The sequence below is a fragment of the Rissa tridactyla genome, chromosome 8 (assembly GCF_028500815.1).
Source record: "Rissa tridactyla isolate bRisTri1 chromosome 8, bRisTri1.patW.cur.20221130, whole genome shotgun sequence".
In the NCBI taxonomy this organism is placed as follows: Eukaryota; Metazoa; Chordata; class Aves; order Charadriiformes; family Laridae; genus Rissa; species Rissa tridactyla.
In genome coordinates this window covers 7,438,645-7,466,144 of record NC_071473.1, presented here as the reverse complement: position 1 = coordinate 7,466,144, position 27,500 = coordinate 7,438,645, and the positions used below count along the sequence as shown (strand labels likewise).

Sequence of the window (27,500 nt, the reverse complement as noted above, 5' to 3'; positions counted from 1 at the left end):
CACGGTGTGTGGCCTTTGTGGCTGGCTGGACTGTGCTCGGGGAAGCCCTCGAGGCAGCCCGGGGGAGGGCTGCGATTTGCACCATCTTGAGCGGATTTGAGCGGGGCGCTGGAGCGGAAAATGTTGACATTTCCCAGGCAGACGTTGGGGATCGCCCTCCTGCGCGAGCTGTCTGCTCGCATCGCCGCTCCCTGCCAGGGGATTGCAGGCGGCAGCTCCACAGGGAACATGGTGGCCAAAGCGTGCTCCCCAATGGGGATGTGTGTCCCCACCTTCAGCTGGGGGTCCCGGTGATGGGGGGCGGAAGGAATCGCCATCCCACCGCCCGCCTCTCAGACACCAGGCAGCCATGGGGGCCAGCAGGTCCCGCTGGGGTCTGCAGTCCATTCCCATGCTCCGGTGACACCGGGGTGGCCCTGGGGATAGGACAGGGATGCTGAATGTGACTGGGGCCCGAAGTGGCGGGGTGAGGGGCGCAAGCGCAGCCACGCGGAGGATGCCGCCGCCAGGAGCAGCAAGTAGGTCAGCTCCTGGCCTCCTTCCCAGCAACGAGCCTCCTGGTTTGGCCAGTCCCGGGTGCTGTGAAAGCAGAGCGGGATGTGGTGCCGGGGGCTTTCCCCACCCCACGGCAAGGCCAGCCAGGGGCACCACTGCCATCTGGCAGCCTGGGTCCCCCTGCGTCGGTGCCCGTGGTCGTGCTGCCGGTGCCAGGCTGGGGGAAGTGGGTCAGCAGGGAGGTTGGCTCCCTGGCACCCCCCCATCCTCTGTGAGACCCCCACCTTGCCTGCCCTGCCCATCACCTCCAGCCCCACGGGGGCTCTGCATCCCCAGGGAGCGTTTCAACTGCATCCGTCTCGCTCCAGCAACCCCAGATCAGACCTGACAGCCCCCCCTCCCAGCTCAGTGGCATCCCCAGCCCTATATCCCACCGTATGAGCCTGGGGGGGGGGTCTGTCCTGTGGCTGAAGTGCCCCAGGGAAAGCTAAATGAAGTGATGGACTGGAGAGAAAACCCCCAGCTGCCCTGGCACATCCCACCCTCTGGCCCTTGTTGCACGCTGGGATATGGCTCAGCCTGTGTCTCGGTCACGGCTGGTCCCTGTGGCAACTCTCTCTCCGGGTGCTCATGGAGGGATCCAGACGTAGGATTGACCTGGCAGCTGGGGGACACTTGCACATGGGGGGCTGTGGCAGGCAGAGTGGGCACCCTGGGGTGCTGTGGTGGATTCAGGTCGAGGCTGCGCTTCGGGGCAGGGGATGGCGGGGCTGCAGAGGGGACAGGGACGCGAGACCCCTGACACCACAGCCGGTCCCCAGGTTCTCAGCTCTGCACCATGCGGCACTCAACGGAAACACGGAGCTCATCTCGCTGCTGCTGGAGGCACAGGCTGCGGTGGACATCAAGGACAACAAAGGTGAGTCCCAGGGTCCTGGCTGCGGCCCCCCACCCTTCTCCAGGCTCACGGGAGGCTGCCAGCACACCTGTCCTGCCCACCCGCAGGCATGCGGCCCCTGCACTATGCGGCTTGGCAAGGCAAGAAGGAGCCCATGAAAATGGTGCTGAAAGCGGGTTCCTCTGTGAACATCCCATCGGACGAGGGCCAGATCCCCCTGCACCTGGCGGCACAGCACGGGCACTACGACGTGGTACAGTGGGGCCGGCGGTGGGGCTCAGTGGTGGCGGGGGGGGGCCGTGCCGCCCTCCCTGCCCTCACTGAGCTGGGGGTCTCGCTCCTCCGCAGTCGGAGATGCTCCTGCAGCACCAGTCCAACCCCTGCATCATGGACAATTCAGGGAAGACGCCCCTGGACCTGGCGTGCGAGTTTGGCCGGGTCGGGGTAAGTCCATGCAGCGCCGGGACCCCCGAGAGGAAGATTAGGAGGGGACAGGGGCTCAGCGAGGTCCCTGGGGTGCTGGAGCAGCCCCGGGGGGGCACAGGGCAGCCCCTGGGAGGGATGGCAGTGGGGGCCCACAGTACCACTGATGCGGGGGGATCTCCGGCTGCTGGAGGAGGGTAGAGCAGGGAGGGGAGGCGGGGGCTGAGCCGCCCTTGCAGCCCTGCTCCGTCTGTGTTTGCTGAGCCAGGTGGTCCAACTGCTCCTGAACAGCAACATGTGCGCGGCGCTGCTGGAGCCCAAGCCGGGGGACGCCACCGACCCCAACGGCACCAGCCCCCTGCACCTCGCCGCCAAGAACGGCCACATCGACATCATCCGGTGGGTGCCGTGGGCAGGGAGGGCAGTGCCGGTCCCCCCCAGCCACGGCCTCGCTGACCCCCTCCCCATCCACCCACAGGCTCCTGCTGCAGGCTGGCATTGACATCAACCGGCAAACCAAGGCAGGCACGGCGCTGCACGAGGCGGCCCTCTGCGGCAAGACGGATGTGGTGCGGCTGCTGCTGGATGTAAGGGCCCCCCCCGACACCCCCGGACACCACCAGCCCAGGGAGGGGCTGTGGGAAGGGAGAGACCCCGCAGCCAGGGTTGCGGAGCAGCATGTGCACATCTCCTGGGGAATGGGGTGAGGGTCCTGGGGAGGGGACACACACCAAGGCAGCGAGCTGTGCCCTCCAGCTGCTGGTCTCAGGGTGGCCTGGGGGTCCTGCGGGGTGGCAGAGTCGGGGACAGCCTCCTCCCAAGCCCTCTCCACGCCATTGCAGAGCGGGATCAACGCCCACATCAGGAACACCTACAACCAGACGGCCCTGGACATCGTCAACCAGTTCACCACCAGCCAGGCCAGCAAGGAGATCAAGCAGATGCTGCGGGGTACGGGGGCTGAGGGTATACGGGGTGACTGCACCAGCACGGCGGGGGATGCCGGGCTGGGGGTGACAGTCCCCGCGGCGGGGCTGGGCGGCCGGCAATGCTCCCGCTCTGTCCCCGCAGACGCCTCCGCCGCTCTGCAGGTCCGGGCCGTCAAGGACTATTGCAACAACTACGACCTGACCAGCCTCAACGTGAAAGCCGGGGACGTCATCACCGTGAGTGTGGCTGGGGAGGGGGTTCCAGGGGGGCCCAGATGGCGGCGCTGGCCCCTGACCCGGCCCCTACCCGCAGGTGCTGGAGCAGCACGCGGATGGGCGCTGGAAGGGCTGCATTCACGACAACCGGACCGGCAACGACCGCGTGGGCTACTTCCCCTCCAGCCTCGTCGAGGCAATAAGCAAACGAACAGGCAAATAATCCCCCCCCTCTACCTCTCCCCACGGGCCTGCTCCCAAACTCGCTTCCCCAGAGATCCCCATGTCGGTCTGGCGGTGCCTCGGATGTCAGGGGTGCAGCTGGTGAAGCCAAGCCAGGGCGATGTCCCCGCTGTGCATGTGGGGTTGGTGTCCCCGTTGTGTGCATGGGGATGGTGCCTTTGAGCATGTGACCCCATGGAGGGTCGGTGTCCCCCTCGAGTGTGCGGGGTCATTGCGCCCATCAAGTATGCAGGGTCGGTGTCCCCATCGAGCGCGCAGTCAGTGGCCCCATCGTGCACGTGGAGTCGGTGCCCCGTGAAGTGGATGGTGTCCCCATCGTGCATGTGGGGCTGGTGTCCCCATCAAGTGTGTGGGGTCAGTGTCCCCATTGTGCCTGTGGGGTCGGTGCCCACCTGTTGCACGTGAGGGTCAGTGCTGGCAGCCCTGGGGTGCTCGCGGGGCAGCCCCGGTGCCAGGCTGGCGCTGGGCTGGAGGAGGCATTTGCGGTGCTGGCAGGTCAACGCATGGGGAGAACTGGGGGCATCACTGTGGTTTGGGGGTGATGGCGCAGCGGTGAGGCCAGAGGACCTGGTGCTCGGGGTCTGAGCAGGGGGGCTGGGCACCAGTGCCAGGGACCTGGCGCTGCCCCATGGGGACCCTCTCCATGGCCAGGGGCTGTCTCAGGGATCAGACCCTGCTCCTTGTCCCCATACCCATCCCTATAGGTTCCAATGGGGTGCGCGTTCCCTCGGGATGGCCTGTAACCACGCTTGCTGCCAGGAGCGGTGTGATGGAGCCGGTGCCTCTGTGGGTAGTGTTGAGACGCCCCGCATCAACCGGCTCGCTCCCCGGCTCCAGCGCACCGCTCCCTCCCAGCAGCCGTGCGCTGCCTGGCTCTGTGCGATGTCAGGGGTGGCCACGTCGCTGGGGCGCAGGCAGGGAATGGCAGCGCTTGAATGAGATCCCAAGGGAGCGGCGGCACGAGTGCCTGCTGGCTGCCGGGCACTGCCGCACTGGCTGCGGAGGTGCCATGTGCCGGACGGGCAGTGGCAGAGCCACCCTCCAGGTGTGGGTCGTGCGCTGGTACCACAGGGATGAGTCCGTGGCTCCTGGGATGCAGCTGGCTCCGCGGTGGTGTTTGTGTGGGGTTTCATTGCCATCCCATCAGCTGTTGCCCTGGGCCCTGTGCAGCGGGGTGGCAGCATGGGGCGCAGGCGGCGGCAGCACCGGGGCTTGGCCGGGTGGGCACGGGGGTGCTGGCACTGCAGCCCCCAGCCCAGCCATGCCTGCAGCCTGCCTCCTTCCAGGATGCCTTCACGGGGAGTAGGACCCCCAGCAGCCCGGCTGTGAGAGCCCCACGGCGATGTTCCTGCCTCAAAGATGGGGCTGTCCCGGTGTCCGTGTCCCACCGGGGAGCCGTGACGGGTCTGCGGGATGTGCCCGCGGGCCATACCCTGCCACCAGGCCGTGCCGTGCGCTGAGCTCCCGCTGCTGCTCCTTGGCTCGGCTCCGCATCGGTTGGGTCTCGGTTTTGGCTTCTCCATGTTCCTTTGGTTGCTTTTTTTTGTTTGCTGCTTTTTTTTTCCGCTTTTTTTTCTTTTTCTTTTTTTTTTCCTTTTTTTTTTTTTTTTTTTGGTGGCGCTGAGCGTTTCTCTATTATTTTGATTCTTTTCATTTTGTCTCTTGTTATGTTTTATTATCAGGTTCATGGGAGACTGTAACAATCCCCCAACAGTACCAAAAGATCCCGCTCCCGGCTTACGGGGCTGCTGTGCTAAACGGTGACGCCTCGTCCCATCCGTTCCATTCCCTGCCTCCACCTCCACCTCCACCACCACATTCCCATCAGACTCTTTTCAGTTCCTTTGGCTATCACAGGCTCTCCCCTAGCAGTGCCGACGAGCCGCGTTACGGACAAGGTAGTTCACCGCTCGCTTCGTGCTCTCGATGGATTTCTTTCTTTTCCTTTAAAGTGTGTATCGAGTCTTTTCTTTCTGCTCGGCCTCTCTCCCCCCGTGCCCTGGTGCGTTTGCACGCGGGCGCGTGCAGGCGTGTGCAAGTGCGTGCACTTGGGTGCGTGCGCGTGCATGCTGGCGTGTGCGTGCGGACACGTGCATGTGCGTGTGTGTGCATGCAGGCGCGGGCATGCGTGTGCGTGTGTGTGCGTGTGCATGCATGCAGTGCGTGCAGGTACGTGCACACATGCATGCCGTCAGCCCCCTGCCCTGCACGCCCCCTCCAGCGCCGCTGTAGCACCGTGTGGCCCATGGCTCTGCTGCCGGCACGTCCCACCCTCACCACCCCGGTGTGCCCGGCTGTGGGGCAGGGCTGGAGGTGGCACCGTGCTGCTGGCCGCACCCTGCCCATGGCCCCTGCTCTTCTGCCCACCCTGTCCGGGTGCGTGGGGATCCCCAAAAACACTCTCCAAGCTCTGTGCCGGGGGGAGGGCTGGGCAGTGCGGTGCCCAGCCAGGAGCTGTGAGAGGTGAATTTGGTACTCTCTGCCCGCTGCAGCCCCCCCCCTGCCCCCAGGGGATTCAACACCCAGCGAGCTGCTCTAACCGGGTCGGGACTGTGCTGGGAGTGGGAAGGGGCTGTGGTGCTGGGCGTGCTTTCCTGGGGGATGCTCTCGGGGCTGACTCAGCGCAGGCAGTGCCCAGCTGCACCATGGGGACCATCCCTGTGGCATGGCCAGGTGATGGATGCTGCATGGATCGGGAAGTGCCCGGAGAGCAGATATTTGGCGGGGGGGTTGCAGGGGTGCAGCCCAGGCCATGCGTGCAGGGGCTACCACTGTCTGTCTGGGGGCCGGGCGTCTTTGCACATGCCACGGTGGCAGCGGCACAGGAGGTTGCGTTGGGAGAGCGCCGGGCCAGCCACACTTGACATTGCCCATCTGCCAGTGTTGGGGACAAGGGAGCAAAATCTTTCCCAGGGCTTTCTCTCCCCGCTGGGTCGCACAGAGCCTGGTTCCTGCCCGGGCAGTGGGGGCTCCTCTTGGCATGACCATGGCATACGCGGCGCAAAGATGTCCCTGCCCAATTGTGGCGTGGCTATTTGTTCCCCCTCGTCTTCCTTTGGTGAATTCATCCCCTTGCATCAGCTGCCCCCAGCTATGGCCCGGCTGCTAATGGGACGAGCAGCTTAATGACTGAAAACGGGCTGGGCAGCAGTGGGGTGGCAATGCCCCAGACCTGGTGGCTGGCGGCGGCGCTGGGCTGTGCCGGGCTCCTCAGCGGCTGGCGGCGGGGCTGCGGCAGAGCTGGGTGCGGGGCCTCGTGGGGCTGTTGTCCATCTCCCTCTGATGCTGTTTTAAACCCTGCGCTTGCCACAGGGGCCAGGGGAATTCAGCCCCTCGCTGTGGGTCCCATCCAGCGCTGGGCGTCCATGGCCGGCGCTGGTGCGAGCAGGACCTGGCAGGGGCAGCCGGCGGGGTGAGCCGGTGGAGAAGCGGTGTGTCGGGGTTGACCCTCAAACCGTGCCCTGCCAGGAGGGCTGGGTCCCCTCGCCTGCTGGTGTGTCACCCATGTGTTGCTGGCTGCCAGGGGGCGCCCTGGGGAGCGCAAGGGGGTTCAGCTTGGCTCCCCACTGCCCCTGTGTCCTCCCCCAGATGGGTGCAGGCAGCCACGGGGGCACAGCCAGCGCCATCTTGGCCAGGGGACAGTGGGGTGGGGACCCTGGTCCCCACTGCCCAAGTTTGCCAGGCTCCCTTTGCTCCCCCACACCAGGTCGTGTCCTCGTCCTGCTCAGCACAGGGATGACACGGTCCCCATCCCCTGCCTGGGCTGAGCTGGGGCACTGGGACATCCCGCCATGGGTCTGTCCCTGGCTGGTGGTAGGGAGGGGGAGCCCTGCAGGACAAGGTCCTGGAGCTGGTCACTGTCACCAGCTGCTCGGAGGGGGTTCCTGGGACAGCGCTGGCATCCCTGGACACAGCTGCAGCCAGGGGTTTTCCCTGCAAATGCCAGTGATGGGCCCCAGGGCTGCGCGTCGCTTCACCCTGTGCCACACCGATGCGAGCCTGAGCCCGGAGAGCCACACGTGGCTGACGGCTGCTCTCTCTGCTCTGCCACCAAGGGTCCCGCGGGGCTGACATGAGCCCATCCCACCTCTCACCGTCACAAGGCGGATCAGCCACGCCGGCTCCCGCGGAGGAGATCTGGGTGCTGCGGAAACCCTTTGCAGGTATGGTGGGCGTGCGCTGCTGGGACCTTCCCTGTCCCTGGGGGAGGCACACACTGGGACGTAGCAGTGGCTCCAGTGGGGTATGGCTGCACCGCGGTGTCCCCTGTCCTGCCGTGGGGCTCGGTTTCCTGACAGCATCTCCTCTCCCTGAGCAGGTGGTGACCGCAGCAGCCTGGGCAGCACGGGCAGCGTGGCCTCTGCCCGCAGCTCGGGGAGCGGGCAGAGCGCAGGCAGCGGGGCACACGCCCTGCACGCTGGCTCTGAAGGCGTCAAGGTAAGACGGGCCCCGAGGTGGCCATGCTGGCCTGTGGTGACACTCTGCTCCAGTCCCAGCACTGGTGCTTGCCTCAGGGCAAGGCATTTGCTGCCTTGGCAGCTACCCTTGGGACCGATGCTCGGACAGGTGCTGTGAGGTCCTACCGGCATCCAGCTGTCACCTGTGACCACCAGCGCGTCCCCTCCCAGCTGGTCCCCACCTACTGTCTGGTGGTATGAGTCCTGCCAGGCTGCAGGGGCTGCCGGCAGGCGTGTGCCGGGTCCGGCCGAGGCTGCGCGCCGTGTCTCTGCTGCCACTTGGAGGGTGCCTCCGCGCTGCACACTGCACTGCACCGCACCGCACTGCACTGCACGCTGCAGCGTCGCGCTGCACAGAGCCGCCCGCATACTGCTGCCAGCACACAGCCCACCGCGCACGCCTGCCTGCACGGCGCGCACCGCAGAGCCCTGCGCGCTGCATCCTGCTGCCGGCACGCTGCCCACTGCCCACTCCGCGCTGCTGCCTGCGCGTTACGCACTGCACATTGCCCGCTGCGCCCTGCTGCCTGCGTATTGCCCCCGCACTTTGCACGCTGCCCAAGGCAGCCTGGGGTGTCCCGTCCCCTGGCCAAGGCACCCGTGAGCCCCCCTCCCCTGGCATCCTGCCTGCGTTATGCCAGAGCAGGCTGGGCACCGTGGTCCCCATGCCCATGAGCCAAGCATCGCGGTGATGGCCGCGGGGGCTCTGCTTTGCAGGCCGGGGGGGGGCATGCAGCCCACAGCGGCAGCCTGGGTTCGCGGCATGCGCCAGGCTGGATTTGGGGTGCCGCGGCGCCGCGGGCTCCAGCCGCCTGTGAAGCACCATCTGTGCTGCTCCCGCTCTCCCCGTCGCAGCCCGAATCTGCTGCCCCCCTCCCTGCCCACCCTCACCCGGGCTGGTGGCGGGGCGGCCGCCGCAGCACCCCCAGCACCCGCAGCGCCCGCAGCACGCACCCCCGCCGCCCGCCCGCCTCACTCCTGCCTGTTCTCCCCCCTTTCCTGGGGTGTTTTTCAGCTGCTGGCAACGGTCCTTTCCCAGAAGGCTTCTGCGCAAGAGACTGCCGTGGGCGATGGGCCGGCCAAGGCGCAGGACATCCCCGCAGGTGCGTGCCGCCGGCCGCCCGGCTGCCGGGAGCAGGAGGAGCCCTGGCCCTGCCGCGGGCGTGCCGTGGATCCAGGGATTTGTCTTTTTTTTTATTGCCACGGCACCCGTCGCCAGAAGAAAAACGTGTGGGTAAAAAATGACTCTCTCGCCTTTCGGCTGCTGCCAGGCCTTCTCCTGCCTCGGTTAGTGGGGGCCCCGCGGGGGGGGGGGGGGGGGGCGGCGCGGGCGAGCCGGGGGCGGCAGCGCTCCTCCCCGGCCCCTTCCCTTCCCTGGCCCCCCGCCGGCGCTCAAGCCGGGGTGTCGTCGTCCCCCCCGTCACCGCCACCGCCATCCGGGGTGGGGGGGGGGGGGCGCTGCGGACGGGCATCGGCCACACGGCGGGGGTGCCCACGCTGCGGGGGAGGCACATGCTGGCGGTGTTGGGGGGCGGCGGGTGTGCGGTTGGGAGACGCACACGTCGGGGATGAATGTGCTGGGGGATGCCCGGGCTGCGGGGAGGGGCGGGGGGGGGGTGGATGGAAACTTGGGAACGGGGGGATGCACACGGAGAGGGGGGACGCACTCGTTGTCGGGGGCGGAGGGGGGGGGCGAGATGCACACGCTGGAGCGATGCACACGCAAGTGGGATGCAGACACGAGGGAGATGCACATGGCAGAGGGATGCACATGTGAGGAGGATGCCCACGCAAGTGGGATGCAGATGCCAGAAGGATGCACATGCAGGGAGGATGCACGCAGACGCTGGCGGGGGGGTGGGGAATGCACACACACAGAGGAGGGGGGCACACACACAAACAGAGGTGGGGGGGGCTGGGGGGGGGGAATGCACACACATGGAGGATGCAGTTGCCAGCAGTGGGGAAGAGGCTGCTCTTGCTGGTCCTGATCACAAATATGAGGCAGAAATTTCTGGGCAGCCAGCTGGAGGGTGGGCGCAGCAGGGCTGCCTGGGTGCCTCTGTGGGGGTCCCGGGGGATGAGGCAGCTCGTGCCAGGCTGCCCTCTCCAGCCTGGTCCCTCGCTGTGGGGCACAGCGGGTGGACAAGCCCCCTCCTGGGTTGGTGGCATGGCTGGAGGAGCGGGGAAGGAGGTCTTTGGGCAGCAGAACCCCTTTAGCCGCTGCCTGGGGGCAGCCAGGGAAACACGCTCTGGAAGAGGAGTCTGGCTGGGTGCCTCTGCTCGGGGCTACACCGGGTGGAGGGCACTGCAGCACCTTGGCCCCCGCTGGGCTGGGGGCTAACCTGGCTCTGGGTGGGTGGGCAAGGGCAACAGCATGGGCTGCCCAGGGCGAGCCACCGTGGCACCCAGGAGCCATGTGTGACAGAGGACAGGGGGCTGGGTGCCCTGCAGAGCCCCACGCCAGCGCAGCCAGCCTCACCAGGGTTTGTGATAGGGGCTGCGACCCATCCGGAGGTGCCTGGGCATGGTGCCCCACATCACCCCTGCCCGTCCCAGGGGAGCAGACCTCACACGCAGGGCACCCTGGGGTGCTCCATGCTGCTCTGCTGAGGCGGGTGTCACTCGCCCATGCCTGCACTGGCCCTGCCAACCCAGGGCCATGGCTGTGCCCTCCCACCCAGGGCAGGGGTTCGGCTCCCTGCCTCACTTGGCCAGAGCCCAGGGATGTGTGGCCCCAGCCCTGCTGACCGCTGCCTCTCCGGCAGGTTCATCACGGTCGCAGAGTGTGGCCAGCTCCCCGTATGCCCCCCAGCCTCCGGCTGAGCCCCAGCTGAAGAAGATGGAGCCACCATCGGAGGGGAAGGTGAGTGGGGAGCACTGGGGTGGCGTGGGGAGCCCTGCAGTGGAGCATGGTGTTGGGGGGGGCATGGCCAGGGCCGTGTAGTGGGGCCACCCCCATGCACCCATAGCCACAGGTGCCTTGGCAGCCCTGTGACGTGACCACCAAGGCTGGCCTGGCTCTGGGTGCTGGCCGTGATGGCAGTGCCTGTGGGCTGCTGTGCCATGCCACGAGCCAGTGGCATGAGTTGTCCCTGCAGCTGCTGTCCCCCCCAGCTCCATGGCACCAGCCCCCTGCACGTCCCAGGGGACAGGCATGCGCCCGGGGTACCCCACGCCGCGGGGCCATGCAGCCCCTCTGCGGTGCGGGCTCCCAGCTGGGACCTCCTGCCAGCATGTGGATGGGTGGGAGGACAGCCCCAGGGGACATGGGCAGGGCGGTGGGTCCCCGTCTCCTGGACTACCCCGAGCGGTGCCATTCCTCTGCCCAGAGCTCAGAGGCCGTGTACCAGTGGCTCTGCAAGTTCCAGCTGCAGCTCTACGCGCCCAACTTCATCAATGCCGGCTACGACATCACCACCATTAGCCGGATGACGCCAGAGGTGAGGCCGTGGGGACGCTGGGGCTGGCCGGTGCTGCAGGGAAGGGGGCACGGCTGGTGTGGTGTGGCGGTGACCCCTCTCTCTGCACCAGGACCTCACGGCCATCGGTGTCACCAAGCCGGGGCACAGGAAGAAGATTGCCTCCGAGATCAACAACCTCAATATCCCTGAATGGCTGCCGGAGTACAAGCCGGTAAGAGCTGCGTGGGGCTGGGCGTGCTGAAGCCACATCCACGGTGGCAACTAGTCCCCTCCGCCCTGTCCCCTCCAGGGAAGGGGTGGCACAGGGGGACAAGGGTGGAAGCTGGCTCAGTTCTCCCAGATGATGCCCACATCCTGCGGTCCCGAAGCCGTGCACGTCCCCTCCCGACAGCTCAGGGACTGTCAAGCTGGTGCCAGGTGTCACCACTTGGATGTGACACCACGTCCCCTCCCAATACCTCTTCTGCCCCATCAGCTGGGATGGCAAGGGGTTTCCCATGGGAATGGGGCTGGGCATGGCCCTGGGTGCTTGTGGAGCACAGGGACAGCGTGGGGATGGGGAAGGCCCCTGGGGCCGTCGCCCCGCAGGATGGGGACATCCTATGCATACTGTGGTGTCAAGGGATGCTGGGGCCAGCCCTCGCTGCCAGCTGGCGCTGAGCTGTGCCCTGCACCCCAGGCCAACCTGGCGCTGTGGCTCTCCATGATCGGCCTGTCCCAGTACTACAAGGTGCTGGTGGAGAACGGCTATGAGAACATCGACTTCATCACCGACATCACCTGGGAGGACCTGCAGGAGATCGGCATCACCAAGCTGGGTAAGGTCCCATGCTGCAGCACTGGCTGCGGTGGCCCCAGCCCCCGACGGTGGTGCTGATGCCCCATGGTGTCCCCAGGCCACCAGAAGAAGCTGATGCTGGCAGTGAAGAAGCTGGCGGAGCTGCAGCGCGCTGAGCTGGGCAAGTACGAGCCAGGCACGCTGAAGAGGAAGGCAGCGGCGACATGCCCGGAGGTGCTGGCCATTGAGTCTCCCCCACCAGAGCCACCCGAATGCCAGTCACCCAAGATGACCACCTTCCAGGACAGCGAGCTCAGCAGCGAGTTGCAGGTGGCCATGACAGGAGAAGCTCCTGAGGAGCCCCCTGAGAAGGCAGCGAACCCTGCAGCCCCTGGCTACCACTCGCCACCCGGGCTTGGTGGCCGTGCCAGGCTGATGAGCAGCTCGCAGGAGCTGCTGGGGGATGGCCCCCGGGTCCCCCCTGCCTCTGCCATCTCCAAGAGCCAGGAGTACCTGGCGGAGGGGGCTGGCGAGGGCCCCGCTGCGCCACCCAAAGAGGTGCGCCCACCCCGGCATGGCCACCCCGTCAAGCGTGCCAGCGTGCCACCAGTGCCCGGCAAGCCCCGGCAGCCCTTCCCGCCCTCCGCCGGGCACCTGACGCCGCCGCAGACCCCCGGCAAGCCGCGACCCCCCCTCCCCACAGGGCCCACCAGTGCCCCATGCCACCGCCAAGGTGAAGCCCACCCCGCAGCTGCTGCCGCCGGGCGAGCGGCCCGCGTCACCCCGCTCCCTGCCCCAGTCGCCCACCCACCGTGGCTTCGCCTACGTCCTGCCACAGCCCACCGAGGGTGAGGGGGGACCCCCGGGGGTGCCCGTCCTGCCCGTCTCGGTGCCGGTGCTGTGCCTGCCACCGGCGGGTGAGGGCGAGGAGGAGCCGGGGCGGCCGAAGAAGCGGGCGCACAGCCTGAACCGCTACGCCGCCTCCGACAGCGAGCAGGAGCGGGACGAGCTGCTGGTGCCGGACGCGGGGCCCTACGCCACCGTCCAGCGGCGTGTGGGGCGCAGCCACTCAGTGCGGGCACCCACCGGCGGCGACAAGAACGTCAACCGCAGCCAGTCCTTTGCTGTCCGCCCCAAGAAAAAGGGGCCCCCGCCGCCCCCTCCAAAGCGCTCCAGCTCTGCCATCTCCAGCGCCGGCATGGCTGAGGACTTCCCCAAGGAGGGTGAGGGCGAGGTGGCCACTGGGCCACCTGCTGCCGAGGGGGACAGCCGCCGGGAGCAGCGTCGGGCCAGCGACCTGGGCGGCAGCGTGGACACGGGCAGTGCCGGCAGCGTGCGCAGCATCGCGGCCATGCTGGAGATGTCCTCCATCGGCGGTGGGGCCCGGGCACTGGCGCTGCAGAAGCCACATGGGGCCGGTGGGCCAGGACCAGCCAAGGCGCCTGAGGGCTACTACCTGCAGCCAGGAGCACCCCCAGGCAGCCCTGAGCGTGCCCGTGTGGCCACTGTCTTGGCCACCGTCAAGCACAAGGAGGCGATCGGGCTGGATGGGGAGGTGGTGAACCGGCGCCGGACCATCAGCGGACCTGTCACCGGGCTGGTGGCGGCCGCCCGCCGCGAGCGCGCCGACAGCGTGCGGTCGGAGGTGGGCACTGACGGCCCCAGTGAGCGGCTGCGGGTCGAGCGTGGCGGCTCCCCGGACGGCATCCCCTTTGCCGAGGAGGGCAACCTCACCATCAAGCAGCGGCCGCGGCCCTTGGGGCCAGCCCGGGGAGAGGCGGGTGAGGGGCTGTCCCCAGCCCACCGCCATGGGGACCTGGCCAAGGTGGAGGCCAGCGCCACGCTCAAGCGGCGGATCCGGGCCAGGCAGAGCCAGCAGGACGGCGTCCGCTTTGTCCTCACCGAGTCCGACACTGTCAAGCGCCGGCCCAAAGCCAAGGACAAGGAGCCGACGCTGGAACCGGCCCCGCTCGCCGTCTACCAGAACGGCACTGGCACCGTCAAGCGGCGGCCGGCCTCCGAGCTGAGCGGGGCTGAGCCACCCCCTACCCCGCCGCCCGCTGCCCGCCCCGATGGCCCCGAGTACGCCCTGCCGCCTGCCGAGCCCAAGAAGCCCTTCAAGCCGCCGGTGTCCCCCAAGCCCGTACTGACACAGCCGCCCCAGAAGGTGTCTGGACCGCCGGCACCCATCCCCAAAAAGGTGCCCATCCCGAGCCCCGGCAGCCCAGGTAGGTGCTGTGCCACCCCCCCGGGATGGGAGCTCCCCGGCGTGGACGCCAGGGGTCCCGGCCAGCCCCGCCGCCCTTCTGCCCTTCTCCCTTCTCTCCACAGAGGTGAAGCGGGTCCACGGCACGCCGCCTCCCGTGTCCCCCAAACCCGTGCCGCCCCCCACGGCGCCCAAGCCCCCCAAGCCCCATGCCGCCATCCAGTCGGTGAGCGCCAGCTCCACGCCGGCCCCGTCCCCTGCCCGCCAGCTGGGTGCCACCGCCGCCAAGCCCTCCAGCACACCGCCGTCGCTCTGCTCCAGCCCTGCCAAGCCCCTCTCGCCTGGCGCACAGCCCCAGCAGGTGCCGGTGAAGCCGCCGCGCTCCGCTATCGCCGGCCCCTCCGTCGACACCGCCGGCCCTGAGCTGGCGCAGCAGAAGCTGGAGGAGACGAGCGCATCCCTGGCCGCCGCGCTGCAGGCCGTGGAGGAGAAGATCAAGCAGGAGGACAGCCAGGCGGCAGAGTAAGGAGGCGCGGGGCGGCCGGTGATCCCCAGGGGAGGGCGCAGGGCTGTGCTGTGCCACCGAGCTGCATGGGGATGGGGGGGGGCGGGGGGGGGCGGGTGGCCATGAGCATCATGAGCTGTGCCACCATGGCGGGAACAGGGCTGTGATGGTGTGGGGACACTGTGCCGGAGTGTCACAGCTCCTGGCTGGAGCTGTATTGGGGAGGTGACACTATGTCGGAGCAGCACAGGGAGGGGGAACTGGGCGCGCGGGTGTTGCATTGGAGAGGTGGCAGTGGGGGACGCTGAGCAGCGTGGGGCTGGGGTGTCCCCAGCCATGCAGCGGCACTGGGGTTTGCACTGGGGAGGTGACATGGGGCAGAGGAGACCGCGTGGTGCCGCCATCCTGTGCACGGCGCTGACCCGTCCCCACCGCTCGCCCAGCTCGGCCGTGGAGTCGAAGAGCACCGTGAGCATCCTGGACGACATCGGCAGCATGTTCGACGACCTGGCGGACCAGCTGGACGCCATGCTGGAGTGAGGGGCGCCAGGGCCCCGCGAACCTCAGGGCTTACGTGGGCACAAGGGCACAACGATCCACGACCCCCCCACCCCCGCAACCTCCCCCAGGTCCCCACCGCCCTTCCTCCGTCCCCTTTGTACAGCCGTCCCCTCCCGGACATCCCGTCCCTCGGGGTTTGCACAAAGAAGAAGATACCTCAGGATTGTGCTCACGGACTCGGCGCCGGCTGCGGCAGGACTCCCTTTTGCAGAAGCAAAAAAACAACAAAAAAAACCCCAACAAACAAACAAACAAAAACAACAGAAGAAAAAAAGCAACACGCCCCGGACCAAAATGGCCCTCACCGCTGCTGGGGCTCTTTGGGGCTGGGGGGGTGGGGTGTGGGGGGGTATCTCTCTACCTACCTGTCCGGTGGCCACTGCCGTCGCGCCCGTGCCCTGCCGGCCCTGGCACCGCGGGTCACCGTGGCCCGAATGTAGCACAAGCCCTGCCCGGCGCGGCGGCGGCTCCCTCAGCGGCGTGCCGCGTGTCGCCGATGGCGTTTGCTGGTGGCCGTGCTGGTGGCGGGTCCGGGTGGGCAAATGCACTTGGGTTTCTTTTCTCCTTTTTTTTTTAATTTTCCTTTTTAACATTTCCTTTTGTTTTTCTGTCGTCGTTCGCTGCGGTAGGGGGTGGGGGGTGGGCAGGGCGCAGGGGTCCCGGGCTGGGGGCTGCCCCATAGAGGGACGCTGCCCGAGGGGCGCGGGGGGATGGCCGTGGGGCTCCCCCTTGGCGGGGGCTTTGCCTCAGGCGTCGGAAGGTGGTGGTGGGGGGGTTGTTTGCCTTGGTTGCAAATCGGGGAGCGAACGCCCCATTTCGGGGCCCTCGTCGGCGTGTGTGGGGGGCAGCGGGACGTGCCCCTGCCCGGCCCCTCCCCGCCGGGGCGGGGGGAGAGGACAGTGATAAGCTATAAAGAAGTATTAATTTATTGGAGGGGGGAAAAAAAAAAAAAAAGATATAAACCAGATTTTCCCCCGCCCCCAAGATAATAAAAAGAATACACTTTAACAAATATATATTTAAAAGATTTTAAAGTATTAGCAATTATATATAAAGCAGTTTAAAAAGAAATCAAGAGAAAACTGGATTTTAGCTTGAGAAAAACTATTAGATTATACTAAGCTGTGTGTCTTGTGGCAAACTCATTCTAAGAGTAGCACAATATTTACCTTTTCTCTGGGTGGAAGGTACGTGCGAGCAGTTCTGTTCGGGTCTTTCCGTTGGGATTCAGTGTCACGTCTTTCTTTTTTTACACCGTTAAGAACTCAAAGGATGTGCCTTGTTTTATGGAGGTTTTTGTTAATTCTTAATACTGGAGGTGTTTCAGTTCTTTTGGAGTGTCTTCAGGTTTTGGGTTTGTTTATTTTTTTTAATTTTTTTTTTCTCCTTTTTTTTTGGCATTTGTTTGGTGTGCGTGTGTGTGGGGGTATGTGTGTGGGGGGGGGGTGCGCGTGTGCTCGCGTGCGTTCTCCGGGACGCGCCGCTGTATATTCATGTATAAACAGGAGTTGGAGTCTGGTTCAGTCGCTTGAGTCCTGATGAATGCATATTTTTATTTTTTTTTTCGCTCGTGGTTTCAAAACAAAGTGTTGCTGGTCCTTTCTTTTCTTGAGACGTACAGAGTGGTCTCTCCCTCCGCCTTCCTCTCCCTCCTTCCCTCTCCCCCTCCCCCTTTTCTCTCTCTCTCCCCCCCCCCCTCCTCCACCCCCCATCTATCCCGTTGTGGTCGCTGATCCAGATGTGTTTGGCACAACTTTGAAATTTCTTTAAAAAAAAAAAAAAAACAACAAAAAAGACTTTAAAAATAACAAAAAAAAAAATAAAAATCACCCGCCTGAAAATATCTGTTGAAAAGAAAAAAAAAAAAAACTATGTATCTAAAAAAAAAAAAAAAATCCATAAAGTTCTACATGATGGATATATACATATATATATTTTTTATGATTAAGTTATGGACTCTGTATCGTATCCCATCTGTCAAGCTATGCATCTTGGTGCTTCTCCCTGCTCTTCTGTGCTTAGATTTCACCTCTACTCGTCTTATTCTTCCTATTCTGAATAGTAGATGGCTCGTGGTGCTGTGAAGAAGTTTGCTCCTATACGAAGTCTGGCAACAAATATTTAAAGAAAAATAAAAAAATAAAACCCCTGCCCCGCTGCCACCACTGTTTTGTGTCCAAAAAAATGTCGGCCATCGCGTGCAATGGCTCCTGCCGCGCAGACGGGGCTGGCCGCGGGGTCCCGGGCCGTGCTGGCATGGTGGGTGCCAGATGCTGCGGTCGGTGCACACGGGTCCTCGTGGCGTGGTCGCGTCTTGCTGAGCATACGCGCTGCACGGCCCGAGGCCACCCTTGGGTGCCTCTGCCCTGGCTGGGTGCTGGGGGTGCTGCGGGGCGCGTGGCAGCCTGGCTGGCTGGGAACTGCTCTTCCCCTCCAAGACGCCCGGTCCCTGCACCCCATTTTTCACAGCGGGTGCCGTGGCCGTGCCCACCCCTCCGGGGCAGCCAAGCGCGGCCCTTGGCAGCAGCCCCGGGCTGGACAGGTGCAGGCTGGAGGCAGGAGCTGCCACGGGGCCGGTGCTGGCCCCTGGCTCCTGCCGAGAACCTTCAATAACTCACGCTGGCCAGGAACAACTCTTTCTGCTTTTATTGTCAATGAAGAAATAATCAAATCTATATTACAATCTTAAAAACAGTAGAAAATGTGAGTAAAAATGCAACAGAGGCTTTTTCTCTTTAATGTGGAGACCATTATTACAGGGTGGTGAACAATGGGCTTGTGTTATTTGATTTGAGAACTAGCTGTGGCATAAAAATCGTACCTGGCTACTCAAGAAAACACCTCTTCCCAGATGGATCGGTGGATCAGCCTGACATCATGGCAGTAAAATTAAATACTAGAGACAGAAAGGGGTCAGGGTCCCAACCCAGGGCAAGGCCTAATGCTCAGTTCTACCATTTACAAAGGGACCAGCCTCCCAGCGTCACCGCCCTGGCCAAGCCGGCTCCTGCCTGTGACAAGCTGAACCATTCAGTCCCATCACTGGCCAAGGGCTGCATTGCATCTGCACCGGTGCCCTGCGGGGCTGCCCTGGCCTGGAGGCCCCGCTTCGCCCCAGCCCTGGCCCCAGAGGATGCTCCCCAGCTGGGGGGACGCAGGTAGAGGAGGGCACTCCACAGCGCAGAAGGTGCTGGCACTGGGACAGCGTCCTCTGCATTTCCAATCATATATGGCAGATCCGAGGGAACGTCTGGAGCATCCGTGGGCAAGACCCATCCTGAGAGCTGCCAGCTGGGGTCCTTGCGGGTGGGAGAACCGGCCGATGGGCAGCGGCAGGCAGTGGTCGGTGCGGAGAGGAGCTGCAGCAGTTATTTCATAGTGGTGTTAGTCACCCAGCAGGCTGACGGAGGGGAGGAGTTTTTGGTCTTTCAGTGTGCAGGACTAGTGTGGTGCTCTCGCTAGCACGTCCAGACCTGTGGAGGAGAGACAACAGGAACCCATGGCAGTGACTGTTCTGAGCAGCTCTGTGGGCTTTTCTTCATCCTCTTGTGAGGCTTCCCTTTGGGCTTCCAGCATCCACAACACCCTCTGTCAGGAGTTAAGCTTCCCCCCGTTGAGAACCATCCCCTTGTTTGTTTGAAGACAGCTCCTAACTCATTTAATGCCCTAGTTCTGGTACTGGAAAAGACCAAACCATCAAGAAGCTGGAGGAAACCAACCTTTACAGTGCTGTCCACGGCGCCAGAGAAAAGTCGGCCCCTAGAGACTGCGAGGGCAGTGACACTACCCTGGTGTCGCAGCAGCGTCTGAGTACAGATCATGTTGTCCATGCTCCACACCTACAGGCACACAGGAGGTGTCAGCCAAGCGAGCAGCACGGGGGTCTGGCACAACCCCAGGCACCAAGAGGGATGGGGGATGCTAAGTGCCACAGGGTTTGAGCCAGGTGACACAAATTAAATACGAGGCCATGGGGCAGGCAGGGATGAGGATCCCCCATCCTCCCTGTCCCTCAAGGCTGTCCATGTTTTAACAAATGCACAGATGCAGCTACACAGCCCTGGACACGTACCCTGAGAGACCGGTCATATGATGCACTGAAGACTTTGGTTTGATCCGGTGTGGAGATGACAGCGAGGGCATAAACTGTACCCACATGCCCGGTCAGCGTGCGGACTTGTTCCTTTGTCTCTATATCCCAGACCTGTGGGAGGAGAGCAGGGCTCAGAGATTGCACTGGGCTGCAGGCCACCAACTTCTCCTCCAAGAGGCATTTCCACGTCCACGCACACCTCCAGGGTGGGTGCTGTGCACCCATGTTCTGGGACTGCCATAAAGGGCAAAGCCAGGTCCCCATCTCCTTACCCCTCTCCCCCAGCCTCAAACCAATAAATGCATCGAACCCCAAAGCCCTTACATGGATGAGGTTCTCGTAGGTGCCACACACGATGTGGTGGTTTGTCACAGCGATGGAGTAGACGCTGCCTCCTGACGTCTGCAGCACGTGGACACACTCCAAGTTGCGGATGTCCCAAATCTGAAAGAGATGCCGGAGCAAAGGCAGGATGAGACCCACGCAGGGACCCCTCTCCAGGAGGGAGCTCCCTTGAAGCTCTTCTCCAGCCACGCAGAGTCAGCCTGGCTCCATGTGTGCCCAGATCACGTGTTGGAGGACAAATCTTTGTCTGGGAATGTTCAGTACTGATGAGCAGAGTCCTGCTACCTTATTTACCTGCCGAGCTTTGAACATCCAGGCTGAAAAAGTTGTGGAGATTTTGTGGAGATTACACACCCTTTGTGTGTAACTATGCACACACTTGTGCACACACAACCCAGTCCTTGACAGCACTAAAAACTGATGCACACAAATTAACAGGGATTTATTAACACTGAGGAGGGAAACTTCAAATTCTCTTGTGTCACCCAGACGCTGAGAGGTGAACTATTCCTCAAAGCTTGAGCCAACACAGATGAGGGCATTTCAGAACCCACACACAGATTTATAGTAACTCTGCAGCCACAGTGACCTTCTCCTCTTATCAGCAGGACTGTCAGCACAGATAACGGTGCGGCAGGTGCGGAGGCAGCGTGAGGCACCATGGCTGTGAGGCTGCGTTTTATCTTAGCGAGCATCCCCCAGCAGCTGTGCTCCCAAGGACCAGCCAGAGCCCAGCCTTTGTGCCTGAAAAGATGCAACCAGCGCAGTAAAATCTAGTGTGTCAGCAACGCTACAGCGGTGCTCTCCCATCCTAGCAGCTACTTTTTGACCTGCTCCATCAACCCATGCGGCAGAATACAGATATGTAGAGGCATGGGGAGAGCTGATGGCTTACAGTTGCCATAAGTCTCAGGGTCCCACCTTGATTGTTTGGTAAGATCCGCTGTAGAGATAATTTTGAGAAGCCACCAGCGCTCGCACCCAGTGATTGAGACCTGTCAGCTCCTTCTTCAGTTTGAGCTCGGTACCTACAATATCCCAGACCTGCAAAAAGCACAGACAGACACACGGACATGGAGGAGAGTCTCAGTAGGACGGAGCAGTGATGGGGCAGAACTCTGGCTGATGCGTCAGCCTCTGGCTCAGAGACCACGCACTGCTCAGGCAGCGCAAGGCCCTGCCAGCTCACTACGGGGAACCTTGTGCTGGCTCTCCTGCCTCATGGGAATGGCCCGAACCCACTGACTTCCAGATAAAACACACAATAACTATGCTGAATAAGCATGTTCCCCGAGGGCCTGGGAGAGCTCACTTACAGCCTGCATTATCACTGGCAGAGACCCTTCCCTAGCAGAGCCATGGGCTTGAAAAACCTAAATCAAATATACAGTAATGAACTGCTCTGGACTTCCACTCCCAGCCTGTCCCCACAAAGCTCCATTCCCACAGCTCCTGGGAAACCCCGGCCAAAACCCCCAGCACGGAGGGATCAACAGCTCTCACACCCCACCGCTCCAAACAGCGCTACTGGCCTGCTCGGCTCATCTGGCAGAAAGTGGCTGGGGACAACAAAAGAAAAGGCCCCAAGTTCTCCTTCTGCTTAGTGCTGTCTCATTGCTCCTCCAGCCCCAAGCACTCTCTAGATAGCTGAAGCATTCCAGGTCCCAAAAAGAGCATGCGCCCTCTTACAGATGGATGGTCCCATAAGCCGTCTCACCAGGAGCTGGAAACAGAACCAAGGGAATCTAGCCAAGTCTTTAAAGGGCAACTTGCAAAGCTGTTCCTTGATTTCTGCAGGCTTTAGGTAAAGATGCAGATTCAAGATCCTTTTGAGAGGGTTTCAAAACAGGCAGCCTGAATCCCCAGCCAATTCTGGACGCCAGGCACAATTCCCAATGGTCTGAGAAGGTCTGTTGGGGGCCCAAGGACACACACATTCGGGAACTGCCAAGATACTCCACCTGCAGTCTCAGGTTTACAGAGTTAGAAGAAACACAAGGGTTTTGTCAGCCAGGTCCCAGAACATCTCTGGCTTCAGCACAGAGCACGGGCTAAACCTCTGCAGTGCTGGCTGCTCTGTGTAGCTGAGCTTCTCTGTGTGGCTCAGGAGAGTGTAGTAACAAGGTCACCTACAGACCAAAATGCCATTTTCTTCCTGTTTGGACACTGCTGCCTGGCAGTTTGTACCATCGGTCCCCAACTCAGGCCAAAAGGAGCCATCCCAGAGCTCTACCTTGATGGCTTTGAGAGAGCCGCTGAACAGCATGTTGTGCGAGGAGACCAAAGTGCAAACAGGATTGTCATGTGCTCGGATCGTGTTCACTTTCTGCAGGTTTTGAATATCCCAGACCTGCAAAGGAGAAGAAGAATGCCTGTGAGGGGCAGGGCCAGGCCCCTTCTGCTGAAGCCCTTCCCCTTTGCCCCTGGAGGCCGGCAATCACGCACAGGCAAAAACACAGGCAGGACATGGCACTTGTATGAGCGACCGTCCTGGCCCGATCAGGACTGACCCCCCCATGGAGTTCAGAGCACCATCCTCCTGCGACCCACGCAGGACTGGGGAGTGGGAAATTCAGCCTGCAGGAAACACCCAAATCCAAACCACGAGTAACTTGGCTGAAGGCAGTGGATAAAGCACACTCGGGTTATCCGTCTCACACCACTGCCAGCTGAAGAGCCTTATAGAAAAAAGGATGCAGGTCCCTGCTCTACAACAGCCTGGGGCTGGCCTGTAGATCTCACATCCCAAGTGCAAAGCGGAGCAGGGGTCCTGGGTACTCACAATAATGGTGCAGTCAGCAGAGCCACTGTACAGCTTGTTCCTGTAACGTCACCAGAAAACAAAAGGAGGTCAGCGAGGGAGAGCACCAAGTGCAGGGTCCCAGCTCATTCCCAGGCACCGTGCTGGGTGAGGAGCTGCAGTCCCACAGCCTTGCTGGGCCAAGACTAAACACGCCAACCCCAGGAGCAGAGCCCAGGTCTCGTGAGGAGGCCAGGACGGATTGGCCCTTTGAGCGGGAGGCCGCGCACCCCGCTGGTGACCAGGGAAGGAAGCCAGGACAGCAGGGGAGGCCAAGACCTCCGAAGAGATTTGTGCTTTGTCAATTTTTAAAGAGCAAAGAGGCAAGATGTGCCTCACATGCACAATTTTGGCACATGCAGGACTGAGGATGGGAATCATAAGCATGTGCTGAAGACCCCCAGTGCTCTCCCCCCTCTCTCCTGCAGGGGTAGGTGTCTCTCTCCACTCACCCCTGGATGCAGAGAGCCAGTACAATTCCATCGTGACCCTCCAAGGTCTTTTGGCACTTGTATGTGGTACAGGTATCCCACACCTAACAGGAAACATAAGTCAGCAGAGGGTCACACGCCGGCAGACAGAGCAGCTGGGGACCCAGGCAGGATGTCAGCAAAGCCACAAAAGCACCGAAATGAGGAAACAGACTGTCACCTGGGCACCTGCCTTCCGGGCTCCCAGGCAGAGATAAGCTTGTCTAGGAAAGGAAATTTACTGCAAAGGGTCAGGTTGAAGTTCATGAGACACTAGGACAGGAGCAGGCATCAGCCCTCTCCAGCTCTGCCTTTCACAGCCCAGGCCAACACAACACACTGAACCAGAGAAGCAGCTCTTGGGCTCCTGCTTTAGCAATTCACGCCCCATCCTAGGGCTGCAACGGCACAGCACAGCCTCCTCTGCCACTGCAAGGGTTTTCCCCACTGAGCACACACCCCTCTCTCTCTCAAGAGACAGAACATGGGAATGTGGTGCCCAGAGCAGCCAGGACAGGGCAGGAAGCTGTTTTCCTTCAATAAAGTACAGCAATGTCCCTTTTCTTCCATGTGGCTCTTGCTATTGCTCAAGGAAAATAAATCAAAGCTCTGCTCCTGCCAGGGATAGTCGCTGCAGCCTGTGTGGCTCCCCAGCCCAGCCAGCAGCCACCAGCAGCCAACACAGTGACACTGGAAACTGTTGTTCAAGCTGTACTGGAGCACTGCTGTCAGTCTGAGTTACTGAAAACGGGACAAAGAAAAACAAACATGCCATAAAACGGAAAGAGGACACATCTGATCAGGGAAAAATGTTTTTTTCTAAGATGACTTTTTATAACAAGGGAAAATAAAATCACAATCTGAAATAGGCTTGAATGCTCTGAATACCATATACAGCAAAACCAGCAGCAGCAGGAATGAGATTCTAATCAGGGCTTTGCAAAAACCACTATTTGTCTCTTTATTTCACTATCACATAACGTTTCCTCACAGAGAATTTTTCCTAACTATAATTGCAAAGAATCATTTAAGATTCTATGGGAGTGATTTTGGGAAGTGACATTCCCCCACGCCGCAAAGTGCAACTCAGCTTCTGTCCCACCTGAAGCACATTTACAAATGCAGAAGATACAAAGAAGAGACAAGCTCTTACCTTAATGGTTTTGTCTGAAGAGCCACTGAAGAGCAAGTCTCCTATGGAGTAAACGCACAAACACCAGACAGGGCCCTGGTGTCCCACAAATGTCCCTTTGCACTTGAAGATCTGCTGCGGATCATAGGCTACAGAAACAAGAAGGCAGGTGAGAGATGGGAGAATAGTGCTGTGCCATGTCATGGTGAGTTCGGAGGGGACAGAGATCCCTGCACTGGCCCAGAGGGTCCTCCTTGCACTTCACATTGTTGCAGGCCAGAAGGAACTGTGAGAGCCTCCTAGTCTGGATAGAAGGTCTCATGTCCCACCCTTGCAGCTCATCAACTTATCACCGCTTTGAGCCCCAGGACTCAGCTCCCTAATGCAACTCCTGGGCTGGATCCAGGCAGGCCAGAAAACTTGACATCTCCCCCCAGCAGCTAATAACCCTGCCACACTGAGTTCCTCTTCAGCCAGTGCTTCTGGCAAACTCTCCCACCAGTATTTTCTTTCTGCAGCAGCGGTGGCCCTGTGAACAAATTACTGCTGGACCCAGAGACAACTGTTAGTTTGCTTATCTGTGACCTTGACTAAAAGGGCTCATTGGGCCATCACCCCAAACCCAGCCTGAGAGGATGAAAACCACATGCGTACTCACATCCAAGGATGCCCATGTTGAGCCGAGCATTAATGTGGGAGAGCTCATCCTGAAAAACAGAACAACTTGCATGAGCTGCACAGCCATCAAGACCAGCCTGCCCTTCTGGGCATGGCTTTAAGACTGTCCCCCTCCACTGCTAAAGCCACTCTTGTCTTCAGACAGGTCCTGACTCCCTGTGAAGGCCCTCCCTCAGTAGCCGACTCATTCTCTGATCAGAGGTCTCCTGCTCTAGGACTCTATGCATACATCCCTCTGTCACCTCCCTCCAGAGATGACGGGGCTCTGACAGCATCCCAGACCTGCCCTAAACTCTTCAGTATTCAGGCAGGCACAGAAATACCTTTCAGAATATACTGTCCTTGCTCTGCCATTCACCAGACTACTAAAAATAATCAAATCAGTTATGGGGACTGCTTGCTCAGCTGGGCTCTCAAAGCCCACCTTGCTGGAGAAGAATTAGAGGATCTCTTTGTAGTCTCCTCCACAGCCTGGTCCCTACTGCATCCATGGGAACCCTTTTCATTACTATGCTTAGGTAAACCAGGGTGAGCTCCTCCTCATCGGTACATCCAGTGGGATGCAGTCTGCCTGAACTAGGGAGGAATGTCTATCTAACATCAGTGCTTGAATAATGTCCAAAATCATGAGACAGCTCTCACTCACAGCTTGTTAGCAGGGATCTGCTTATCTTTCTGCTTTCTCTGCAGGCAGGGAGAAGGGCACACTGTCCCTGGCTAGCATAAAAGATACAGGAGTGCTCAGGCTTTGGAGCAGAGGGCTGTCTCCTTGCTGCAGGTGTCCCTTCCCCTGGTAACACATTTCAAGAGCAACAGGCTGAGAAAAGCCAGCAGAAACAGTTAAATCGGCAGCTCAGATGCAATGACCAGAATGTGTTCGCTGAGCTGCTTTTAACTCAGCCTAGAGGAAACCTTCAACAGGATCCCAGCTGCAGTAAAAGCAAACCGAACCTGGGGTGAGCAGAGCCAGAACGCAGGAGGGAACCCCAAAGACTCTCCCCACTGCAGGAAAAGCCTAACTAGTATCAGAGCCAGCAGGTAACTGCATGCAATCCCTGCTCCACCCAGGGCCCCGGCCCCTCCTCACGTTCAGCATGGAGGCATCCCTGCGGAACTCCATCAGGTCCTCGCTCAGCTTGCTCTGGTTCTCATCCAGCACATCTACAAGAGATGGACAGGTCCACAGTTACTGCAGAGTCAGTGACAGCGTCCAGGGGAACAGGCAGAGGACACCCACTGCCACCTAACCTCTGGACAAGGAGGGAGGAGAACGCACTGCAGGAGGGTGACTGCTACTCAAATGCAAATTGTACTTGGATACTGAAGATCTGGGAAATTTCAGAGGCAAGACAGGGCTGAGCACAGCAAAGGTGTCCAAGAACCATGCTTGCTCCAGGATGTCTGCACTGTGGACTATTCGACTTGCTGATTTTTATGGGGGCCTGTGCCCATGAACCACACAGGAAAAAGTCAAAGGAGAAAGATGCTAGCTGCCTGCAGACATTTCTAGGACTTGCCATGTCCTCAGTGACCGCAGGATTAGGTCCCATGATGTTCTGGCAGCAGAGAAGTTGATGGAACCCCTATTTGTTTCTCTGCAAGGAGTATCTAAACCTCCTGAAACCTGCTCAGCATCAGTTTTCACCATGGAAAGAATCCTGTAATGCACCATCCTAACAAAGAGCTGCCCTGTCCCTACAGCTCTGACCACAGAGCTCACCCAGTGCAGACTCACCAAACTTAAGCTCCAGGTTCTTCTCCAGCTGGTCGATTTTCTCCGAGAGCTTCCCCAGCATGGAGCGCAGGAAGGCAATTTCCTGGTCCTTCTGAGCCATTGCCACCTGCATCTCATGGAAGCGATCGTCTGTCTGCTGCAGGAACTCCTTCAGACCCTCAAACTTGCATGTCTCCAAGTGGGTCTCATAAGTGTCTTGATTTCCTATAAATGTACACCTACAAGGGGAAGGCAGAAGTTGGCCGGAGCAGAGCTCACGCTGGAGATCTCCTTGCTCAGCTGGCTCCTCGGAGGGAGATCTGAGGCCTGTGTGGGTCCCCAGCTGTTCTGCTCCTCCTACCAGGAGCAGTGGTACTGTGGTTCACCATCCTGCTGGGTGCAGGCAACTACAGGGCAACAGAGAGGCCAAGCAGCTCCCATTTTCCTGGCCAGGGCATTGACCCCAGACTCAACTGTCTGTCTGTCTGTCTAGGTAGTTGCAAGGAAAAGCAGATCTTGGGCAAGAGATAGAACGTGGTGTCGGTTCTTGTGTTCATCAGGAGCCAAATCTAAGAGCCATCAAAACCAATGGAAAAAACTGCAGCTGACCTCGGCAGATGCTGACTTGGGCCTGCAGCATGGCAAGGAATCAGGGCTGCTCTGCCAGGACTCGCCTTGTTCTGCTTCTACCAAGACATCTCTTTCCACAACAGTAACCTTAGCTGTGCATCCTGCAGGGAACCCCCAGCCCGGGCTGCACCCCTGCTCAGGTGACAATCAACGCTCCAAGGCTGCTCAGCACTTCCCTTGCCCTGGGAGAAGAACTGGTTTGAAAGACACTGCCACAGCGCTTGCATTACTCTTTCACTCATCCTCCTCCCTGCCTGGCTCTGGCCATGTCCACTGCTCTGACTCTCCTCCAGCTGGTTCTTCTGCCTACGCACCTCAGCCTCCTCCTTGGCTGCCAGCAGGGCTTACAGCTGGGCAGCGTGACCTGCCCGTTCTCAACAAGAGGCTTGGGCGCTGCTTTCTGTGAGCCCTGCAAGCATCATCTCAGTCTCAGGCCAGTGCACAGCACTGGGTCGAGCTGCTCAGAGCCCATGGGGCTATCCCCAAAGCCGCAATAGCCAAA

The 27,500-nt window shown here is 61.1% G+C and overlaps 2 protein-coding genes across 8 annotated transcripts in view; one reads left to right on the top strand and one right to left on the bottom strand.

Moving 5' to 3' along the window:
- Positions 1 to 15,134, top strand: part of CASKIN1 (CASK interacting protein 1) — a 32,311-nt gene extending 17,177 nt beyond the window's left edge. The window contains 19 exon segments of the mRNA XM_054212384.1: positions 1,317 to 1,414; positions 1,501 to 1,646; positions 1,742 to 1,837; positions 2,085 to 2,215; positions 2,295 to 2,403; positions 2,659 to 2,767; positions 2,888 to 2,982; positions 3,059 to 3,176; positions 7,260 to 7,367; positions 7,523 to 7,641; positions 8,677 to 8,764; positions 10,430 to 10,527; positions 10,994 to 11,104; positions 11,196 to 11,297; positions 11,766 to 11,904; positions 11,983 to 12,551; positions 12,553 to 14,092; positions 14,196 to 14,592; positions 15,019 to 15,134. Coding sequence (XP_054068359.1) covers positions 1,317 to 1,414; positions 1,501 to 1,646; positions 1,742 to 1,837; positions 2,085 to 2,215; positions 2,295 to 2,403; positions 2,659 to 2,767; positions 2,888 to 2,982; positions 3,059 to 3,176; positions 7,260 to 7,367; positions 7,523 to 7,641; positions 8,677 to 8,764; positions 10,430 to 10,527; positions 10,994 to 11,104; positions 11,196 to 11,297; positions 11,766 to 11,904; positions 11,983 to 12,551; positions 12,553 to 14,092; positions 14,196 to 14,592; positions 15,019 to 15,115 — 4,270 coding nt within the window. The 3' untranslated portion in view covers positions 15,116 to 15,134.
- A 2,633-nt stretch (positions 15,135 to 17,767) lies between these two features.
- Positions 17,768 to 27,500, bottom strand: part of TRAF7 (TNF receptor associated factor 7) — a 35,711-nt gene continuing 25,978 nt past the window's right edge. For all 7 annotated transcript variants that reach the window (XM_054212256.1, XM_054212259.1, XM_054212257.1 and 4 more), the window contains 12 exons: positions 26,390 to 26,607; positions 25,742 to 25,815; positions 24,635 to 24,683; positions 23,998 to 24,125; positions 22,827 to 22,909; positions 22,357 to 22,396; positions 21,808 to 21,924; positions 20,496 to 20,618; positions 19,554 to 19,673; positions 19,209 to 19,340; positions 18,856 to 18,975; positions 17,768 to 18,609 (listed from right to left, as the gene is read on the bottom strand). In XM_054212256.1, the coding sequence (XP_054068231.1) occupies positions 18,595 to 18,609; positions 18,856 to 18,975; positions 19,209 to 19,340; positions 19,554 to 19,673; positions 20,496 to 20,618; positions 21,808 to 21,924; positions 22,357 to 22,396; positions 22,827 to 22,909; positions 23,998 to 24,125; positions 24,635 to 24,683; positions 25,742 to 25,815; positions 26,390 to 26,607 (1,219 nt within the window). In that variant the 3' untranslated portion in view covers positions 17,768 to 18,594. The remainder of the gene's footprint in view (positions 18,610 to 18,855; positions 18,976 to 19,208; positions 19,341 to 19,553; positions 19,674 to 20,495; positions 20,619 to 21,807; positions 21,925 to 22,356; positions 22,397 to 22,826; positions 22,910 to 23,997; positions 24,126 to 24,634; positions 24,684 to 25,741; positions 25,816 to 26,389; positions 26,608 to 27,500) is intronic.